Source organism: Epinephelus moara, chromosome 18 (genome assembly GCF_006386435.1).
Source record: "Epinephelus moara isolate mb chromosome 18, YSFRI_EMoa_1.0, whole genome shotgun sequence".
In the NCBI taxonomy this organism is placed as follows: domain Eukaryota; kingdom Metazoa; phylum Chordata; class Actinopteri; order Perciformes; family Serranidae; genus Epinephelus; species Epinephelus moara.
The window spans coordinates 3,657,755-3,679,201 of NC_065523.1; the positions used below are offsets into that span (position 1 = coordinate 3,657,755).

Here is a 21,447-nt window from a genome sequence, read left to right on the forward strand (position 1 = left end):
TGCGCATATGGTTAACAATGTTACCAGCCGTGCTAAACACCCTCTCTGATGGCGTGCTTGTTGCCGGTATGCACAGATATTTCCGTGCCATGTTGGACATGAGTGGGCTCGCAAAGCACGCTGCATTTTTTTGCTGCATTCATGTGGTGTCGGGAGATCCGAGTTGCCGAGTTGTTTTTCTGACCTGAGGTGGCGTTAATGTGAATTATCCCATTCTGAAAGTCATTTTTCGATTCTTTCCAACATCACATGAATGCAGCATCCCCCCTCTTTTTTTTTTTCTCCGCCACACAAATATATCGGCAACCGCCGGTTGATGGGCTGAATTTTTAACATATCGCCCAACCCTAATAGTAGCTTTAAAATACCTAAAAATCCAATAATTCATTTAAAGTAGAAATGTTACTCAAACATTAAAATTTCTGTCTGTAAAATAAAATTATTATCATTTCTGCTATTTCATTACTAATGTATGATACATTTATAGAAAACTAAAGTAATCAAACTAAATAAATAAAATCAGTTTTCCCCATTAGATGCCAGTTTCTAGGAGGGCCACCTGACAAGCCCTAAGGATTTTCTTTTGGCTCCTCCCGCACACTTTTTTTTTTCTCTTTTAAGTCATCGTTTTTCATATGTGTCAATACTGTATGTATTCTGTTTCTTCTTATTGACATCCTATACTCTTTTTCTTGTGTGCAAATTAAAAAAACAAAAAAAACAAGGAAAAGGTGGCTCGTCATAGAGTTCTAATGCAAATGAATGCTAATGCTGCAGCAAGGGCCAATTATGTCCTTACGAGTTGTTGTTGTCAGGTGACTTTTTCCCTTATCGGAATTTAAAACACAAAACATGAAACATGAGTTAAATTTTAAAATTAAATGATTGTTGTTAGCAAAGAATTTACAGTAGAAGAAATTAGTTAATTGTTGTCAGCTGTTCCTTTTTCTGAACTTGGTCTCATTAAATTTTTATCAACCATATTCACAATAGTAGACCAGTTCACCCTTATGAGTTGTTATCAGGTGACTTTTTCTTATCAGAACTGAAGATACAAAACATGAGTTAAATTTTAAAATGAAACATGATTGTAAAATGTTTTTTTTCTGCAAAGAAGTTACAGTAGAAGAAATTAGCTCACTGTTGTCAGATGTTCTTTTTTCTGAACTTGAAAAAAACAAGTTCACTTAACCTTGTTGACTGTCATATTTGATTTTCAGTGTCAATTCCTTCACCAAACAGTGGTGTTTGACTGTAGAAGGAACATGGTCAGACAGTGTATCATATTTTTATGAAAAATACCAGTTACACCAATTGACACAACCCAGTGTCATTTGGTGTAACTGGTATTTTTTCATAAAAAATATGATTATATACAGGAAAATAAATGTGGAGTAAAATGTGGAATAAATGTAATTTTTTAACAAATTTTACATAATTTGTCACGCGTTATTTAGAAAAAAGGGGTGTTTCTAGGAAATGTCCTGCTCAGTATTGCCAAAATGCATTAAAATTTAAATATAGAAATACTCCAAAAATATCTTATTTCAATTTAATGCTTTTGAAATAAAGACTTTTTTTTATAAGTACACTTAAATCTACTGTAGGTGGATAAAATATTTAATATTTATCATTCTTACGTGGTTACACCATTTGACATTTTCAGGAGCATTCAGTCTTACTTTGGTGCAAAAGTAAGACAAATGGTGCAAATGTCATTTCAAATGACATAAAACCAACAAAAATACAGAATGTACATGTTAACAAATCTGATGCATGCTTTGAAAACTATTTTTGAAGATATTTCTGAATTGCTCATCTTGCCAACCCTTATTTGTCACTGACCCTGATACAGTAATGCATGTGATATTTATAGTTCATTAATGCAGTAATTCATATAGTTAAAAACGTACAGTTAAAAAGGGGTTAAAATATTACAAAGAAGTCATTAGTTTAATTTGGTGTTTCGAGTTAAAGATTATGAACAGTGACTCATACAGACCACAAGGTGGCAGTAGTGTTCTACACTGGAGTTACAAGTAGGAAAAAAGCTGGAGCTTGTTGTGAGCTGGAGATGACCCAGGCTAATGGACAAATGAATATGAGTGCTGTCTGCAGATGTGGCAAGGTTTACAAAAACCCAAGAGGTCTAAAGATCCACCAGACCAAGATGGGCTGCTTAAGGAAGCAAGTGGTGCAACACACAGTGCCAGTACCTGTTATAGTACCTGGTGAGATGGAGGAGGAGCTGGGCCCAGAAACAGCCCCACAATGCCCTGTTCCTCGAAGCATCACAAGCACTACCCCATAGCAGACCATCTGTACACCATCGAGTTTTGTGGCCGGCTGCCAGTTCGATGATGATGTGGATGCAGCCGTTGAAGCAACAGCGAAGAATGAGGTGAACTGGAGGCTCCAGACAATGAGCACTCTCTAATCAGCATCACATTAGAGAGGTTTGGCATCAAGGAACAACATACCAGAAAGACAACCGCAGGACCAAACCCAAATTGTCGGGAAGTAAAGATTGGCCAACTCAGACAAGAGCTGAGGAACTAAGGAGCCAGTACAGAGAGGCGAGTGTGGAAGATAAGGTTGCCCTGGCAGACCTCAGAGGCGTGGTTAGGGAGCGGCTAACTACCATTCAGTGTGCTGAATGGCACAGGAAGAGCAGCAAGGAGAAGGCTCATAAATACAGTGCCTTCATTTAGAATCCATTTAGATTCACTAAGAAGCTGCTGTGGCAGAAGTGCAGTGGGCACCTCACTTTTACTGAGGAGGAGGTCAACAGCTTCCTAAGTAACACCTACAGCAACAGCATGAGGGAGCTAGACCTTGGCCACTGCAAAGTCCTGATTTCGCCATCTGAACCCAGCAACCTGCTCAACATCAAGGAACCCACACTTAAAGAGGTGGAGGAGGTAATCAAGTCAGCCAGAGCATCTTCAGCCCCAGGTCCAAGTGGAGTACTGTACAAGGTCTTCAAACAGTGCTCGAAGCTCATCAGTGGAGGTACGCAGAGGGTGTTTGGATCCAGAAAGTGAAGAATGCAAGCAACATCGAGCAATTCAGGATATTATCACTCCTCAGTGTGTAATGTAAGGCCTTCTTCAAGATCGTTGCCAATCGCCTTATCGAGTATCTCCTGAAGAGCAACTTCTTAGACACCTCATTGCAGAAGGGAGGTGCCCCAAGGCCGCATGGAATTCACTGGTGTGGTAACCCAACTCATCAGAGAGGCATGGGAGAGCAAGGGTGATCTGGCAGTGCAGTGGCTGGACCTTGCTAATGCCTATGGTTCGATCCAGCACAGGCTAGTCGGATTGGCCCTGACAAGGTACCGTGTCCTGGAGAAGATCTGAAATCTTATCCTTGACTATTACAACAACTTAAAGGGATAGTGCACCCAAAAATGAAAATTCAGCCATTATCTACTCACCCATATGCCGACGGAGGCCCTGGTGAAGTTTTAGAGTCCTCACATCCCTTGCGGAGATCAGCGGGTGGAGCGGCTAGCACACGTAATGGTAGATGGCGCCCCAGACTAACGTCCAAGAACACAAAATTGAATCCACAGAGTACCTCCATACTGCTCATCCATAGTGATCCAAGTGTGCTGCAGCCGCAACATAAAAAGTTGTTTCGAAAAACGTCAAATGAACTCTGTTTTTAGCCTCACTGTAGCTTGTAGCTCTGACTGTTTCTACTAGAACTAGTAATTTCATCTGGAGTATAGCATGACCTCACACACCCTCTCTCTGTGTGATCTCTTGTTTACAAGCCGGTCCGGCTGCGCGTTCATGTACGTTCATGTGAATCGCCGCCTCCTCCCTCCTCTCGGAGCCCTGGGCCCTCCCTCCCTATAAAAGGCTACAGCCAGTGAGCAATGGCAGATGGCATGATGGTACCCATAATAAATGTAATATACTTGCTGAGATGGAGGCGAGGCTCAGTGACTAGAAGAGCTGGTAGAAGCGCTCCATAGCTGTAAGTTACTCCAGTAGCCGGTGGCAGCCGACTAGTGCTAACTCCTAACGTTCCTGGCTCACGGGCCTGGCGGGCTCACAGAGTAGGAACGTTAGCGTTAGCTCCCGGGAGCGTTAGCGGTTAGCACTAGTCGGCTGCTACCGGCTACTGGAGTCACTTACAGCTATGGAGCACTTCTACCAGCTCTTCTAACTTAGTCACTGAGCCTCGCCTACATCTCAGCAAATATATTACCTTTATTACAGGTACCATCATCATTGAAGTAGGCAGGGGAATAGCTAAACACAGCAGAGGCCGAGAGTGAGTGAAAGACATCGCTAACTGCTAAACTAATCCAAACTAAGTTGGCTGTTTAGATTTTATTCCCTCGCCCCTGTAGCAAGTGAATCTGCCTGTAGTGAAACCGGGGCTAACCGGTGCTTCCTCCTCAGGCTCCACTTCACTCAGCTGCCTGACAGATCTGCTGCTTCTTCACAGTTTAACCTGAATAACAAACCAGAGCTAGCTGGGAGCATGACCGGATGGAAGCACAGCCAGTTAGCCTCCGCTAGCTAACCTAACGGTGAAATGATTTCACTTTTTGCCTTTAAGTCCGAGGCTATCCTCTGGGTCATTAACATCAGCATGGCATCATTTTGAGGAGGGCATCATCACTGGCTGTACAATTTCTGTGTCCCTGTTTGCACTAGCCATGACAAGGCTTGTTAAGTCTGCATAGGTGGGGTGTAGAGGCCCCTTGTCCGAATCTGGCACCCGACAACCCCTTATCAGAGCTTGTATGGATGACCTGACAGTTACCACAACATCAGTGCCGGGTGTAGGTGGATCCTTCAAGGTCTTAAAAAGACTCTGACATGGGCAAGAATAAGCTTCAAACCTGCAAAATCCATGTCTCTGGTCCTCAGGAAGGACCAGTTCCATTACTTAAATGGAAAAATTCCACCAAAATTCCATCTGTGACTGAGAAGCCAGTCAAAGCCATGGGTAAACTCTTGACCAGCAACCTGAAGGACACAGCAGCACACCAAGCGACCACTGATGACCTCAGCTCTTGGCTTTCCATTGTGGACAGGTCAGGACTTCCTGGTAAGTTCTAGGCCTGGATATATCAACATGGGTTTCTGCGTCGACTCCTCTGGCCACTGCTGATCTGTGAAGTTCCAGTTACCACCGTGGAGAGCTTCGAAAGGAAGATAAACAGCTTCCTGCGCAGGTGGCTGCACCTGCCGGGGAGTCTCAGCAGCATCGCCCTTTATGGGCATAACACCAAGCTGCAACTTCCATTCAGTAGTCTGGTGGAGGAGTTCAGGGTCACTGGAGCCAGAGAAGTCCTGCTCTACGCATTGTTGATTATCTTATGAGCTCAACAGATGTCTGAAAATTAAATTAAGTTATCAAAGCTTAACATATTGTATTTAGCAAGCAGATTGCAGTGGTGGTACTGTGGTGATTGATACCATCTTTTGAGATGCCACGGACTGTGTGCCCAGTGAAGTTTGTGGAGGGTCCATTTGGCATCCTACATCATGGACTCTGGCTGTAGTGGAGAGGTGTTGGGCACCAGGGCCCTGCTGTGATGCACTCTAAAAGACAAAGGAAAATTAAGTAACTTAAACTGATATTGCACCAGATGAAAACAGTCAACATCTAAAATGCTAATCAGTGTTGTCCCCTGTAAAATTGCCAGACCACACACACCTATTCAAACACATGTAGAGACAGACACACACATAACGTCCTTTCATTACATAAATACCTCCCCAGCTGTGTAATTCGGGAGCTGTTCGGTAGCAATATTGTTAACGGCCTCCATGTAACAGAGCTCCAAGTAAAAAACACATTGTACTTAAAACTGTAACTTAAAACGTATATTAAAAGCTGATTCCCAATCAAACTCTGAGTGTGGCCACACATTTTGACAAATAAATGAGAAGAATCCATTTTTATGTCTGGAACCTCCCGTCTACAATGGCCTTGTGACGCGCCCCAGTTTGAGGACTTAGCACAGATTCTGGAGTTACTCCTTAAGGAAAATGATCTCGTATGATTCGGCAGAATAACTTCTTGTCAATCAATCAATCAATCAATTTTATTTATAAAGCCCAATATCACAAGTCACAATTTGCCTCACAGGGCTTTACAGCATACGACATCCCTCTGTCCTTAGGACCCTCACAGCGGATAAGGAAGAACTCCCCCCAAAAAAACCTTTAACGGGGGAAAAAAATGGTAGGTACTGAGGAGGGGTCCCTCTTCCAGGACGGACAGACGTGCAATAGATGTCGTACAGAACAGATCAGCNTGACAATAATCATATGTGTATAATAACAGTAGAAGTATGACTAATGATAACAGCAGCAGCAGGAGGCATCTGGCAGGACCACGGCAGCAGCACAACCAAGATCCTTGTGACCGCATGCCTTTGCTGATGTCGACTCCATCAAGATTCGAACTTTAGACTTTCCACATGGAAGACAAGTGCTCTAACTACTACACTACGGAGGCTCCCATTTTGACAAAAAAATGCAGGTCTTAATTCGACCCCAGGTCTGACTGCTGTTGTGTTGTCGGCTAATTGCTTGAGCTAGCGTTAGTTAGCTGCTTAGATCAGGCATTATACATATAAATGTTGAAGCTTTTGTCAATATGGACATGCTACACATTGTTAGCTCTGTTAGATTCTCCACAACTCAATCTTTCAGTTCATTTTACTGAGACCACCCAGCTGGCAGTGTTACTTACTGTAAGCTGAATAGCAAAAGCATTTCAAAACAGTAACTTTGGTAAGCAAGTTAGCCAAGGCACACAGCTATAATGCTATATGATACACTAAACAACAGGGAAAAACACATTAAGCATAACAGGTCCTCTTTTAAAGCCATTTCTCAATTAAAGTCTGAGTGGCCACACATTTTGACAAATAAATGCAGGTCTTGTTTCGACCCCAGGTCTGAGTGCTGTCGTGTTGTCGGCTAACTGCTGGAGTAACTTATTACAAGCTGAGTAGCAAAAGCATTTCGAAACAGTAATTCTGGTTAGCCAAGGTCTACAGTACAGCTTAACGTTTGCTCCTACAGCCATCTACTCCACACTTCAACACTTGGTAGTAGCTTCCTTGTTTGTTTTTAAATAACAACTTCACATCTCATAAAGCATTCTTACAGATTGTGATCCTGAATCTCCAGAACTGTACAATTAAGTTAACTGCCCCGTCTCTCAGGAGTAACTGCTGTGAAAATCCAGCTGTAAACTGTTGCCAGTTTGTGAAGCAGTCCTCAGGAAAATGGAGGGAACACAACAAAATGTCCAGGTTGTATTGTTGAGGAAAAGTGTTAAAAATAAATTCTAACATTTATTCTTCCTCTCTTCTTCCTTTGGCAGTCCAAACACAAGACTGATATAACTGAGTAAATGTGACATAACCCCTATACCTTAGAGACTTAGTTTTCCCAAACATACCTCCTAGAGCTCCACTTGCAGAATCTGCTAATACTGGTATCCCATGTAAAAATGACTTGTGTTCATCAAGGAATAGGCCAAGGTATTTCACTTCTTTTCTTACCAGGTTTTCTAAACTCTTTAACCTCTGTCTTTTTGGGATTGATAGAAAGACGCCACCTCTTGCACCATTTATCTGCACATATTAGCATCTTTTGCAAATCTTTGTCATTTTCTGCCAGCAATATTATATCATCTGCATAAAGCAGGATGCTCAGTTTATTTCTCCACATTACTCCCATTCCAACCTGTTTTATTCTGTTACTAACTCATTGAGAAAAATAGCAAATAGAGTTGGGGATAAAGCATCACCTTGCCTCACCCCTGAAGGTGTAGGGAACCACTTAGTATAATATTCATTTAGCTTGACACAGGCAGCAGATGCATTATAGATTGATTGCATGGCATGATAAAATTTTCCTTGAATTTCTGTTTTAAGGTAGCCTGGAAATCCAGACCCAAATCTAGAAAGATTTAGGGTCTGGCCATGAGTAATGAAAATGGCCCAACTCGAGGGGTGGCACCAAGCATGCATTTGTAAATATCACTGCTCGCAATTGGATAACACTACGACCAATCAGAACAATACACGGGGTGACGTATACGCTTAGCTACCAGCGGAGCTAACTGGTAGAGTAGACTCTTGCCGTATCTGGTCGGCAAAACAGCAAAAACGTCCTTCTTGCAAAGGAAAGACTCAAGCGCCGTCCTCTGTTCTTCTTTTAGAGAAAAAGCCAAGTCTAACTCGTTCATTGTAGCAGCCAAAGCCATTTCAAAAAACTGGTGTTCATCTGTAGGCATCTTGCAGTTTTAAATGACTGATTCCGGACTTCGTCGTTGCAGCGCTATCGTCATCTGTTTAGCTCACCTCTGGCCCACCTATATCAGATACACCGATGTGATTGGTGCAGCTCAGTTTCATGGGCATAGGTAATGAGCATCATTACTGATTGCCAGAGTGACTCGCTGAGCAAATTCAAATTGTGCTCTCGCGAGAACTCTGGATTTCCAGGGTAGTTTTAAGGAGCCTAAATGAAAAAAAAGTCTTTTCTCAAAAGTCTTTTGAAAATCAGTAAAACAAGCAAAAGTAGACCTATTTTCCTGAATTTTATTTCTAATTACAGTACATACTGTATATATATATATACATATATATATTTATGATCAATACAGCCTCTGGCCTTGCGAAAATCATTTTGCTTGTCTTATAATAAGTGATTGCTCTCCAAGAATGCCATCAGTCTACAATTTGATACTGACGGATACAATTTATTAACTGTGCTAGGTGAACTAATGCTTCTAGTTTAATTGCACCCTTGGATATACAGTCACTTTTATTTGTGAAGATGAAAGTCAATATTGTTTTAGAAGATCTTGTTATTCTTGTTGGGTTTGTGATTACTTGGGTTAGGTGAAACCTTTTTGTGATGTTCTTCAACTTATTTAAATTGAAATCACCCATTAAGAGGATCTCTTTGTTGCCACCAGCCTTCAGAATCTCAGACAGATTGTCAAGAGACACGTCCTTTTCACTGGGTGGCCTATACATAACAATAATGTTGAATGACATTTCAGAAGAGAAAATTACAGTAACTTCAACACATTCTGGGGCGTTTTTGGGAAGATCAATCTGTTTACATTGTATGTTGTTTTTGACAGAGAGTAGAAAAACCCCGCCTTTGCAATGAGCGTAGTCTCCTCTGAAGGTCTTGTGTCCTGTAATATTAAAAACGCCTGAGGGAATTGTTGGAGTCAGTCAAGTCTCAGATACTCCTAAGTGATCAAGATCTAAGTCAAACATTAACTTTTTAAGTTGTTCTGTTGTAGATATGGACATTAATGTGCGCACCAGACATCCCCTTTGGCTTAATTGTTGGGTCCCAAAAAACCCTAGCATGATTAACAGTCTGTAGCACTTAAGTTGTTTAAATATTGCCATGTTAACAGCAGATGGCACATTAGCAATAGAATTTTCCATGTCCCTTTATAAGTCAGCCTTAGCATCGCTGCAGCTCTGAGGCCTGTGTTGCCCACACTGGCCTGCTTGTGTGGCTAGTGGTGGCAGTGGTTCATCAGCTGCTGGTTTTTGGGCCATAGGTACTGTTGGGATTCACAGCACAATTTATTTGTAATTTGGTAAAATCTAAACTGGAGATTTAAAGGCTTTTTCCTCTGCATGCTTTTTGTCTTTAAACAAAGAGAGCTATGTGACACCCATCTCCAGGAGGTCTCACCTCACACCTCAGTGAGACACAAGTCTCACAACTTGATTGGACAGGACTTTTAGGCCCTGTTTAGACGACGGTTTCTCTAAAAACAGAAAAGTCTGTCATTTGCGTTTTAAAAAACTTCTGCGTTTATATGACGGCGTTATTGAAACGATCCCCATTCACACGGAGCCGCAAAATCTACTGGAAACGCTGTAGTATGCATGCCAGGCCAATGGGTGGCAGTGTAAATTTGCAAAGCAACACCACGGCATGACGCCATGCGCCTGCGCTGAAGCGCCTTCCTCTACAACGCGGTGATTACAAACCAAATCAAAGAAGACACAATGGCAAAAGCATGCACAGATAACTTTGTCTGGATGGACGACAAGGTGGAGATGCTACAGTAACAGATCTACACTTCACTTCAAATCAGTGAAGGTTCAGGGCTCCTTGCCCTGAACCATCAAAGGTGGGGCAATTGATCACAGACTCTCTAACCTGAACCAGAAAGTTAGAGGTACAAGCACAAGGTTTGCAACTAGCTTTCAAGCAACAAGGAACTAAGTGAGTTAGCACCCAGCATCTAACTTTGCAAGGACCCCGAGCGACTGGCTTCCTCTGATCAGAACCTTTGGAACAAGGACACAGCAAAAACTGCAGCTGGAACCACAGCTCTTCCCAGCCTTCTTCTGCCGCCTAACAAAGCAGCACACCACCAAGTGACTCTTTCTTTCATCCACTCAAGGACCAGTAATGTAACAATTGGGCATAGCTTTATCACAGCTTTACATGCTAAGCAAGACTGTTTAACTTGTTGTATGTGATTTAATGCTGTCATTGAGTTATTGTTGTGATTGTTTGCAGTTAGGTCATTGATTAGTTGGCTTCGCCAAAGCTAAGTGTTTAGTTTGCTAATACTGTTCACAAACAGATTCTTGCACACAACTAAACAATCTCTGCACTAATCCAGACTGTTTGCAGCACAAATCACATTGACATAGACTCATTAACAAATAGGCTTTCAACAGAGCTACACCCAACCAGGCATCTCAAAGTTCCCGCTTCTTTTCCTTTGTCTTTGTCCTGACCACACAGTCAGACAAACACCTCCCCCAACCGGAAGTCAGCTTTGATTCGGCCATTTGTAGTCCTCTGTTGTCAACCATTTTGGTTTGTAGGCCAAACGGCTCTTTGATCACCACACCTGCCTTTGTCTTTCTTCTCTCTCTCTCGCACACACACACACACACACACACACACACACACACACACACACACACACACACACACCAAGCTTGTATATAGTTAGTTAGAATTTGTGTGTTTTGGTTTGCTTTGCTAGTTTGTGAATAAATATAATTCTTTGGAATCATATCTGCTGCCTGTTTAATGTTGCATAAGAGTGAATGAATAGTCAACCTCTGCTGCGTCAAGAACTCCGAAATCCTTCAGGCGTTACTGTTAATTTTGGTTGTTGTCATTAATTTAATTATTAATCAAACTCCAAATTAATAGTTTAGCGTATTTTATGACTGATATCTTTAACTGGCTATCATTTTCCCTTTACGGGAATGGTGCCCCACGAGGTGGTTTAATGTTAATTAAGTCACATTATTTAACATAATTATGAATTAATATTATTAATTATTTCCGATAACCAAATGACCCCAACATAATTGGTGCCTCTGTGTGATGCCCTAATATGTTGATCACAACATATTTGGTGCTGCCATGTGAGACCGAAAATTATGTTCCCAACATATTTGGTGCCTCCGTGTGAATCCCGAATTTAAATCCCTACATATTTGGTGCCCCTTGGTGAGGCCTAATATGTTGATCCCAACAGTACAGACCAGCTAATGTCTACCAATGTTGAGGGTTTGCTGCAATGCTGGGGTGGATTCCCAATGTATTCCTCAGCTGCTGGGCCTTGGGCTGTAGGCACGGACCAACTGATGTCCACCAATGTTGAGGATCTGCTGTCACAAACTGGCTCAGTGAATGTGACAAGTAGGGAGTCCATACAAAAGATTTCGTTACAACAAACGTAATTAATTAAACTAAGATTAACTTAAATAAAAAATGGAGTGTGTATGTCAGCAAAGTCAGTAATGGAAGCCATGCATGGATGTGTAGGTCAGGTATACAGTGGAGGTGTTGATGGTGCAAAATCAAAAAGCAATGATACAAGGTGGACATCTGCTGTAGGAAGAGGGAGAGCGAGTGTAAACATGATGCAGCTTTTATAGCCTGGAAGGCCCAGCTCACCTTAAGGCAACGACCCCTCCCATGTTAGCTAACTGCCTGATGAGTTTGGCCAGGACATCCGAGACAATGGGAGGGGTGTCACACCCACCCTCTTAAGATCAAGGTTCCACCTTAAACACAAATCATACTAAACAAAGTTTGAAACAATACAATATGTAGAGAAAGGAATAACATTTCCGCACTTTTGACTTGTAGTCTACCAACTGTCCCCCTTACACTGGACTGGCCATCATACAAACATACGTTCATATGAACATTGACCTAAACCTCCACCCACCACCAGCCATCTTACCAAATCAAATCCTTCACCCAGGAACTTTGGATCCAGAGGAGCAATTTAAGGATGAGGGTCCACCAAAGCATCCATGTGAAGGCTCTGGGATAGTGCTGTGCTTTGACACCTTTCTTCACCAAAGCCCACTCCCTTAGAGTTTGTGCAACATTGATGAGGTGCTGGGTAATTATCTGTTTCAGGTCAGGAGCTGTGTGTTTGTGGGGGAGACAGAACGCCCTTTACCTTTACCTCCCTGAACCTTTTTTTTTTTTTACTTAGCAGACCTTATAGAGGCAGAAAAATGCTATATAACACACTAAAGAAGAGGGGAAACCCCAAAAAGCATAATAGGTCTCCTTTAATGGAAGCTGTTGTGTCTTCTCCTTGCAGGACATGTTAAACAGTAGTTTTAAGGTAGATCAGCACAGAAGAGAAAGAAGCACAGGTGTTACTGATAATGTGAACATATAATTTAACATGTACTGCATATTCCTGTTGTAATGATGGCCATCGCTCAACCATTTTATTTTTTCTCTCTCACTGAAACACACACACACACACACACACACACACAGTGTGTGGTATATGGACCTGATCATACGACTTAGTCAGTACTAGTAATATTAGTATTGGGATGTGCACTAAGAAGCAGGCACAAAATTCACGTCAAAATTTCTTGCAACATTTTCTAATTTCATATACAGTATGATAAATGATGTGGCAATGTTGTAGAAGAACAATTCCCCTGCAAAAAGCACAATTCTAACCATACAGGATCATTTGAACCTCTGTTTTTCAGTGCATCATCTCAGCAGTTTGAATACATCTTGGGTGTACACACATAATAACATGCATTTTTGTTTCTTCTGTCATTAAAGGGACAGTTTTAAAGGGTAGGTTGGTAAGAAAAGTCTGTGTGTGTGTGTGTGTGTGTGTGTGTGTAGGTCCATTCTGGATCTGTGTGACACTGGTGTTCTCAGTAGCAATCAGTGGGAACTTGTCCACCTTCCTCAGTGAGATGGGAAACCCTTCCTACCACTACAGACCACAGTTCCACAGAGGTCAGTAATCCACATTATGCCAGTATAGTTTCTTAGGTGTTCTTAGTTTTGATGAGTCTGCTTTCTTTGTCCTTTTTTTTCTTACCAACAGTCACGATAGCTGCAGTAGTGATCTTCATGTATGCCTGGCTCGTGCCGATTGGTTTATGGGGTTTCTTGACCTGGCGTCAAGGGGCTGAGAGGCAGATTGGAGGCTATTCATTTCTGGAGACTGTGTGCGTCTATGGCTACTCCCTCTTCATTTATATCCCAACCTCGGTGAGTTCATCACTCCCTTTTGAGTTTTATTTATGGATGTCAGGGTCACCATGAGACAAAGACAGACAAACTATTTCAGTATAGAGCACCATGTGTATTGGCTTTAGTTTGAGTCTAAAGATGAAAAATGGGGAAAAGGAAAAAATCTGTCTAAATTATCCCAGCACCTTGCCGTCTTTCCATCTGGTAAAAATCAAGATCAGAACAGTAAAGACAGACTAGAAAATTTGATAAGACTTTGTATGAATGTTATTATTATGCATTATAAGGTCATTCACAAGACATAATGCATTTATAAGGCTTTTAAAAACATGTATAAATCTTTGCATGACAGCTTATAACAAGGTTTATAAAGTATTATAAGTGTTGGACATAATTTCAATCAGGAGAGACTTGTTTTTTTTATGGTAAAAGAATATTTATTAACGTGCACATGAGAATAAAAATGTGGACAGTCTTTGGCGATTAGACCCCGTAGAGATGGTATGATTTAAGGTGGGTGATGAATCCATAGTCGAATAGGGAACGTCCCCTGGGGTCTAGACCCTGGTGGTGGTAGAGGTGGTGAAGATGAGATGAGAGGAAGATGGAGAAATGCTGATGATCTGGATGAGTGGAAGTATGAGCCTTTGTTGAACTTGTCCTGGACTCTGGATACGATGGCTGGAGGTGAATTGGGTGGAGGAGGGCGTGAAGATTCTGTCTAAAACGATGGCTGACAGCAGCAGAAGACAGAGCAGTTTTAAAATTTTGTAGTGGCATCCTGATTGGCTGAGAGAGATTGTGGCAATGTTTGATTGGATAACTATAAGAATGAACACCCATAGTTAGCTGATTAGAGGGAGTAGTGTGAGTGGGATGGAGAAAATTGTGAATGGATGAGCACAAAAAAGTCTTCCTGATTGAACTTACACTGAGCTTCATGTGTTGTAAGTTTAGCATTCATAAAGCTTTAAACCTTCATACCAAAGTGACAATAGTGTTTGAAAGATGACTCCACGCACTGAGTTACACAGCACAGATATATTAACAGATTAGTAATGTAAAGTTACTGAAATGGAATAAACAGAATATTAATGTTATATTATAAACATTGACAATATGCTATACCATGACTTTGTGAGCATTAAGAAAAGTGACAGCACTGTATATATGTATTAGCAATTGTATGACACTACAACACAATTACTTGGACTCATGAGCAGTATTTGCTGGCTGCAAGTAAAGTGTAAGACAAAAAATACAAATATAGTTGTGGTTCAAGTCAGCATGGACCTTTAAAACTTGAATCTGTGTAGGACCCAGACTTTTGACTGTTTTTGGCACCTGCATTAAAAATAACTGGTTTATGATGATCGACATTCATTTATATCCAAATCTGTGCTGGGCCACACTCTTTGGAAAGATTTTTGCTTCCTGTTGGTCAGTTGCAGAAACATTTTGGGAACATGCTTCAATGGTTTAGTTAAAAACATCCACTGAGTTTGGTGACATTTTTACAAGCTGTCATTGATTTATGGCTACATTTTTGTGAAAAGCCAATGCACTGGTGGCGCCCCCTAATGACCAATTTCAAATAATTTTACACGTGGTTCAACATTATTTAATATATCTGATTCATAGTCTGATTTGTGCATTTATAGCGCCCCCCAAGTGGTCAATTTGAATGACACTTTCAGGGTATGTTTAAGGCATTCTCGGAACCCATCGGCTGTATTTGGCGTCTGACTTCCGGCAGACGGTGATACAGCCTCTGGGGGCAGACCACCGATTTTTTGGCATTGTGGTGTGATTTGGGCGAAGGAGGCAAATTTCCGTTTCCAACTTCGGTTTATATATAAGTAAATATGCTGAACCATTGCGATGGATTCAGAGTTTGCAGTGACGCCAATTATGTTCCGCCTCGTTAGTTCACCGCACGGACCGTTTAACCTGGCAACAACTGCAGCCGGCTCAAACGTGATTGGTCAATATCATGCGGACTACAAACAGCCTACAACCGGAAACCAGGGCTCCTCCGCTCAGGTCGCTGGCATCGCGCTGCCTGGCAGCAGCTCCAGCAGGCGCTTGCAGCAGCCAAAGGGGCGGGGCCAGCTGCTGCAGATGTGTCCATCAAGGCTGACACGGCTGTTCACTTTACAAGGATGAACAAATATATCATTTATGTCTTCACTTTGTATTATCCATGACTTTCGTTGCACAATTAAAATAACGCTAATAAACACAGTCAATATAGCCTTTATGAGTCCTTTATAATTATGATTTTACTCTCTTGTTGGCACGTAGGACCACTGAGAAATGTAATTGGTGGTAAATAAGCGGGAGCTCATTAATCGCACTTTCGGAAGCCTCCTTTGTACTGCATCGGTGTATTTGCTGAGGAAACACAGGGCCCAGGGCCGTCTGGGTCCACAGAGTCCTGCAAACCCGGCAACTCCACGGTGAATTTCACCGGCTCGTACAGCTCCGGGAGAGCCCAGACCTCCGTACCCAAATCCCGGTCTGCAATTGGCTGCTGCTTCGGCAGCGGCGCTGCTCATTTGCATAAAGTTCAGCTTCTCTCAACTTCTACTTGACGCTCTGGTCGCTGGCATCGCGCCACTCGCTGCAGCCGACGCCCCTGACGCCCTTCGTAGCAAGCGTACATTGAAAATGAATGCCTGCCGGCCGCTTATGACGCTCATGACGCTTTTGGTGTGAATGCACCGTAAGTGTTGTGGAGTATGGTATATTTATGTGCTGAGCCAGGCCAAGTTCATTCAAGAATATTTCTTCAGAATGCAATGAGATATCAACAAGCTTTAATAACTTTTGATAAGCTTGGTCAAATAATGATCCACAGAAAATGTGATATGAATCAGACCTGTGGTTTAGGAGATGCCAAAAATGCATTTTTCAACTTCTGGTTTAGCGATTAATGGAGTAAGACAAGACTCTCTGGGCTCTTGCAGCAGTCTATAAAAATCCTTCTATAGACACACTTTTTGCACTTTTTGGTGTAAGTTTTGCTCAATACTTTTACTTTTGCCTCCCATGGACCAAAATGCCTTCAAAATCCAAAACTGGGAGTACTTAAACCACACAGCCACAACAGCCTTCTCTGCACGTTACACCGCCACCTGGTAGTGGTGACACTGCCCGCCCAGACGAAGCCGAGGGCGCCACAGTCACGCCATCAGATACTACGGCCCCCTCCGATTTCAAAGCCGGGCCGCTCCCTTCCCTTTGCACCGAGATGGCGGTAATCTTCAAGACCGAGCTTCAAGTGGCCTTGAACAAGAACCTATCAAACACATAGACTAAAATATGGACATAGTCACCGTGACATCACCCATTGGTTTCTGAGGAGCGGGTTTGAAGCTCAAAGTAAGTGGCTCTGGCTGTCGCCATTTTCGCCCAACTCCTGGCCAATCAAAAATGGGCAAAGAGGCGGGCCAAATGAAGCCTGGTTGCTTAAACACACCCACCTCGCTTGAAGCTGCAAAGTTAGCTAAGGCTAACAAGCTACGCTACTTTGGCTAGCCCTGTGGTGTTGGCTGCTCCCACTCATGCTCCCACTTGGTGCCAGCTCCCTCACGAAACAAAATATCCAAAAGGCACAAACATGGCTGAGAGGTCAGGTTCAGTGACTTGCGAATTAGCTGAGATGACGCCTAGCAGACAGCCAGCGGCCATCTCCACCTTGCACCTTGTATTTGGACTGTTCTGAGTGTTCAGGGTTTCTGTGTATGCACATGCTTGTTTGTTTTGTTTTGTTTTCCCTTCACATATATATATTTTTTTCTTTTCCTGGAGGGGTTGTGGCTCCAGGTTTCACCACTCTCTCGATATATACAGCCATTCAATAGATGGCCACTAATATTAGTAACTCAGGGATTTTAATTCTAAAGCCATAGGGGTTGCTATTCTAATTGGTATATTTTTAATTAATTTAATTTAATTTGATTTTAATTTTAATTTTAATTTTATATACTTTATTAATCCCCCTGAGGGGAAATTCAATTTCAGTACATATATATTATTATCAGTACAGTTTTCACCCTCTAAAACTATATCTGATAAAAATGGCAGATATTTGTTGATTTGCAGACTGAATTTGATCTTGTCACAACCACTGATGTCGAGCGCCTTTTTTATGCTCGCGTTCCACGTATTATGAGCACGCCAATAAGGCAAGCTGGCTCCTGGCACACCAATTACGCCGCCAGACAGCCTCACGTATGAAAAAAAAAAATAAATTAAAAGATTCCTCAGGCACTTTACACACGGACCCAGCCACAATTATTTTTGTCTTCTGTTCGTTTTATTCTTTCTTATATACATCTGAAATGGTAAAAAAAAATGAAATAAATAATATTAAATCACATTTTCCCATCTCAGGTATGTAGATTTTATTGATGCCATGCAATTATTTTCAATGTCCTGACTATAACACCAACTATTATAATCCAATGTGAAACAGAGCTGAAGCTTTTTACTTAGAACACTGGTGCTAGGAAGAGCATCGTGATTTCCATCAGAGTCTTCATCACTGCTGCTCCTGTTGTCAGTACTTTCACTACTGCTGCTTTCATCACCTGGTGTAGAAAAAAGAAATCACTGTATAAGAGTGCAGACATTTTTATCTACATTATATACACATCTTGTACACATGGTTACATTCACAAACATATGGCCATATGTAAACGACAAAAAGCTGAAACTCTACACGAAATTATTGCATTATTACTGCTGTTTTTTTTAAATAAGATTATCTATTTGGCCTGTTGCTTTAGGACAGCATGAAGTGGGGAAATAGAGAATGGGGGAATGACACAGGCCGCAGGCCGCAGGCCGGGATCGAGCCCGTGACCGCTGCGGCGAGGCAGCGCCTCTGTGCATGCTGCGGACAGACTACATACACTCCTAACCAGGTGATGAAAACGCCAGTAATAGGGGCGTCGGTAGCTTAGTGGACAGTGTTGATGCCCCTATTACTGGCGTTTTCATCACCTGGTTAGGAGTGTAGTCTTCATCACTGTCAATGAGACAGCTGTCGTCACTTTCGACTGGTGGAACCCTGGTTTGAAGTCCACCTTGTCGCTTCCCATAGAACATTGATGCATTCGTTTGGTTCTGTGTTGTGAAAAAGCACAGAAATTGAATTTATATCCCAGCATGCTATTTTTAGAATGTTTATAGAAATTAACTAGAATGTCATTTCCCAAAGAAATGCACGAGAGTGCTGAAATCCATCTAAATACAGCATTATTTATATGCTGCCGTTATGGCCGAATGTAGCCGTTATGCCAATGTAGCCGAATTTGCGACAAACAGAAATCTTCAAATAACGTAAAATATATTCGCCACATGAAGTCTATTCCAATATGTCAGCTGTAGAAGCAAACAATAAGCTGGTATGTATTTTTACCTTAGCACAACTTACCTCATACTGGACAATTTCTCCAAATTTGCAGCCTCCACACACAGCGGTTATTAGCCAAAGCGTTAGCTTCCATGAACCGGATGTAGTTCTCACTCCAACTGGTCCTACAAGAAACCAGTGCTTGCAAAGGTTCCTAGGTACATATTGAATATGCACAAACTGGCATTGGGGGAATACATACACTATCTCGGCTGCAGTCTGAATGGAAGTGGTATGATGCGAATTCACGACAATCTGTGTCATTCCATAAGTTGTAAAGAAAGCAAGGGAACAACATTTAATAAAGCCCTGGAGGGTGGGAGTGGATGAACCCGGTTAAAGAGTACCCGCCCGGACGGGACGCTCTTAAACTAAAGTGACAGCGCCCACAAGGAGGCAGGGATCATTTCATTGGTCAACAGTAAACCTGGCGTTCTATTGGTTCGGGGATTTTGATAGGGTTGTTACACAAAAAAATCCAAGAGCAGGGCAGAAATCTGAGAGCAGAAATTCGGCAAGCGCACAGAAGCAGTTTGAGCGTGAGGAGAAAAGCCGAAGCTCGAGCAGGAAATCTGTGCAAGCAACATGGTATCTGAGTGTGAGCAACATGGTATCTGAATGCGAGCACACAGTTTGAGCAGAAACAGAGTCGATCTAAGCCCAAGCAGAGGCTATCTGAGTGCGAAGGCAGGGTTTTGAGGGACAATATTACAAAATCTGAACGTGAAATCAATAACCAATGCTCTCAAACTGATATACCACTCTCTTGAACAAAGATAGGGAAAAAGCTCCATACCTGCCTTGTAGCAATAATGCCTTCTAACATAAAAAATGTTTTGAAAAGAAAACAGGGCAATGTCAAAAGCTCTTTTCCTTTCTATTCAAAAATGAATCATTTTCCTAGTAATATAATAGTATTTAAATTGCTAGGACAACAATTTCTTAATTCACCAAGCATTATTGTTTGAGGATACATGGTTAAAAATGTCAAACTTGATGCAAGCCATCTTTTCATAGTTGTCCAAAAAGTTGTCGCATGAGGATAGAACCAAAATAAATGCAACATATCTTCAATTTCAGATTTACAGAAACGACCGTTTCTGTTCCCTTCCATACCCCAACCAAAGAGCGTTTTTCTTGTTGGCAGTATTTTGTATGATAAAATATTGTGACTTGGAATCTATAACAGCTTTGTAAATTACATCACATACCTGTCTCCATGGCAATTGGATATCAAATATTTCCTTCCAGTACAACTGAAACTTTTCTGGCTTGTCATTTAAATCATATTCCCTAAAAAAATGTACATTAAAGCATTGACCTTTTTTCTTTCAAGCCAATGACAGTTTATAATGGCAGGTTTTCACACCAACAGTTTCCTTCCAGCATTTCTCACTTTTTTTCTCCAAGCCAAAGGCACTGCAGCTACTAATTGATAATATTAGCATTCTGAACAGAATACTCCAAATGTTTCACAAAATATTTCATATAAATAGATATTACCATTCACATCTGTTATATCATTTATAAAATGAATGCCCTTTTGAACAAATTGTTCCCAAAACAAATGGAAAAAGTTTGTATTTAAATATTGGATGAATCTCACAAATTAGTTGTGAGGAGCTCCACTCAAGGATTCCAATATATTGTCTTTGACCATGATGCTTTTAACAGCAGGTTTAATACTTTAAGGTTATTTAACTTAACACCTCTTTCATCCAGACTATTATACAAATATTTATGCTTATTTTTTTTCCATATAAAATCAAATACAACTTGATTATACCTTTTATAAAAAACTTCATCAGGAGATGAAAGAGACATCAACAGGTAAGTATACTGAGAAGTACACAATGAATTGACAAGGGTGACTTTACCAAACAAGGATACTGTTGTCTCTCCATTTTTTTAAGCTTGTGTTCAAAATTAGTTTTAACAAGTTCATCCATCTGTTTTGGAATATGAATATCAAGTACATCTATTGGCCCATTTGACCATGTAAGTGCTGAGTTGCAAGATAGTTAAGAAATAGAACCATGTAAAGAACCTAATCGCAAAAGAATCCATTTATCATAATTTGGCTTAAACCAGACAAAACCATTGAAATCCTTAAGGAGGGTATTCAAATAGTTGTTTTTTCCGGTACAGTAATGAAAAAAATAGACAACTATTAAATATCTTTTACTTATTGGTAACCTTATTAAAACATACCACCACAGCAGTTAACTCTTTTTACACAATTTTTGAATGAAACAAATATATATAAAATCCTGCTTTTTCACATTGTTTGAATGAAAATAGAAATATAAAAGTGAAAAATAAAATCCTGCTGTTTTNCTTTTTCACATTGTTTGAATGAAAATAGAAATATAAAAGTGAAAAATAAAATCCTGCTGTTTTTTTTAACACATTTTTTGAATGAAAAATATAAATATACATTTCTGCTTTAACAGTTTTACTCAATTAAAATAAAAAGTGTAGTGCAGC

At 41.2% G+C, this 21,447-nt stretch overlaps 2 protein-coding genes across 3 annotated transcripts in view; both read left to right on the forward strand.

Moving 5' to 3' along the window:
* The window catches only part of LOC126406100 (uncharacterized), a 12,847-nt gene extending 6,559 nt beyond the window's left edge, over positions 1-6,288 (forward strand). The window contains exon 2 of the transcript XR_007571634.1: positions 4,893-6,288. The gene's annotated coding sequence lies outside the window, so the exon portion shown is untranslated. The remainder of the gene's footprint in view (positions 1-4,892) is intronic.
* Positions 1-21,447, forward strand: part of yipf2 (Yip1 domain family, member 2) — a 64,679-nt gene that overhangs the window by 24,949 nt on the left and 18,283 nt on the right. For both annotated transcript variants that reach the window (XM_050070304.1, XM_050070303.1), the window contains exons 6-7: positions 13,182-13,298; positions 13,390-13,556. In XM_050070304.1, the coding sequence (XP_049926261.1) occupies positions 13,182-13,298; positions 13,390-13,556 (284 nt within the window). The remainder of the gene's footprint in view (positions 1-13,181; positions 13,299-13,389; positions 13,557-21,447) is intronic.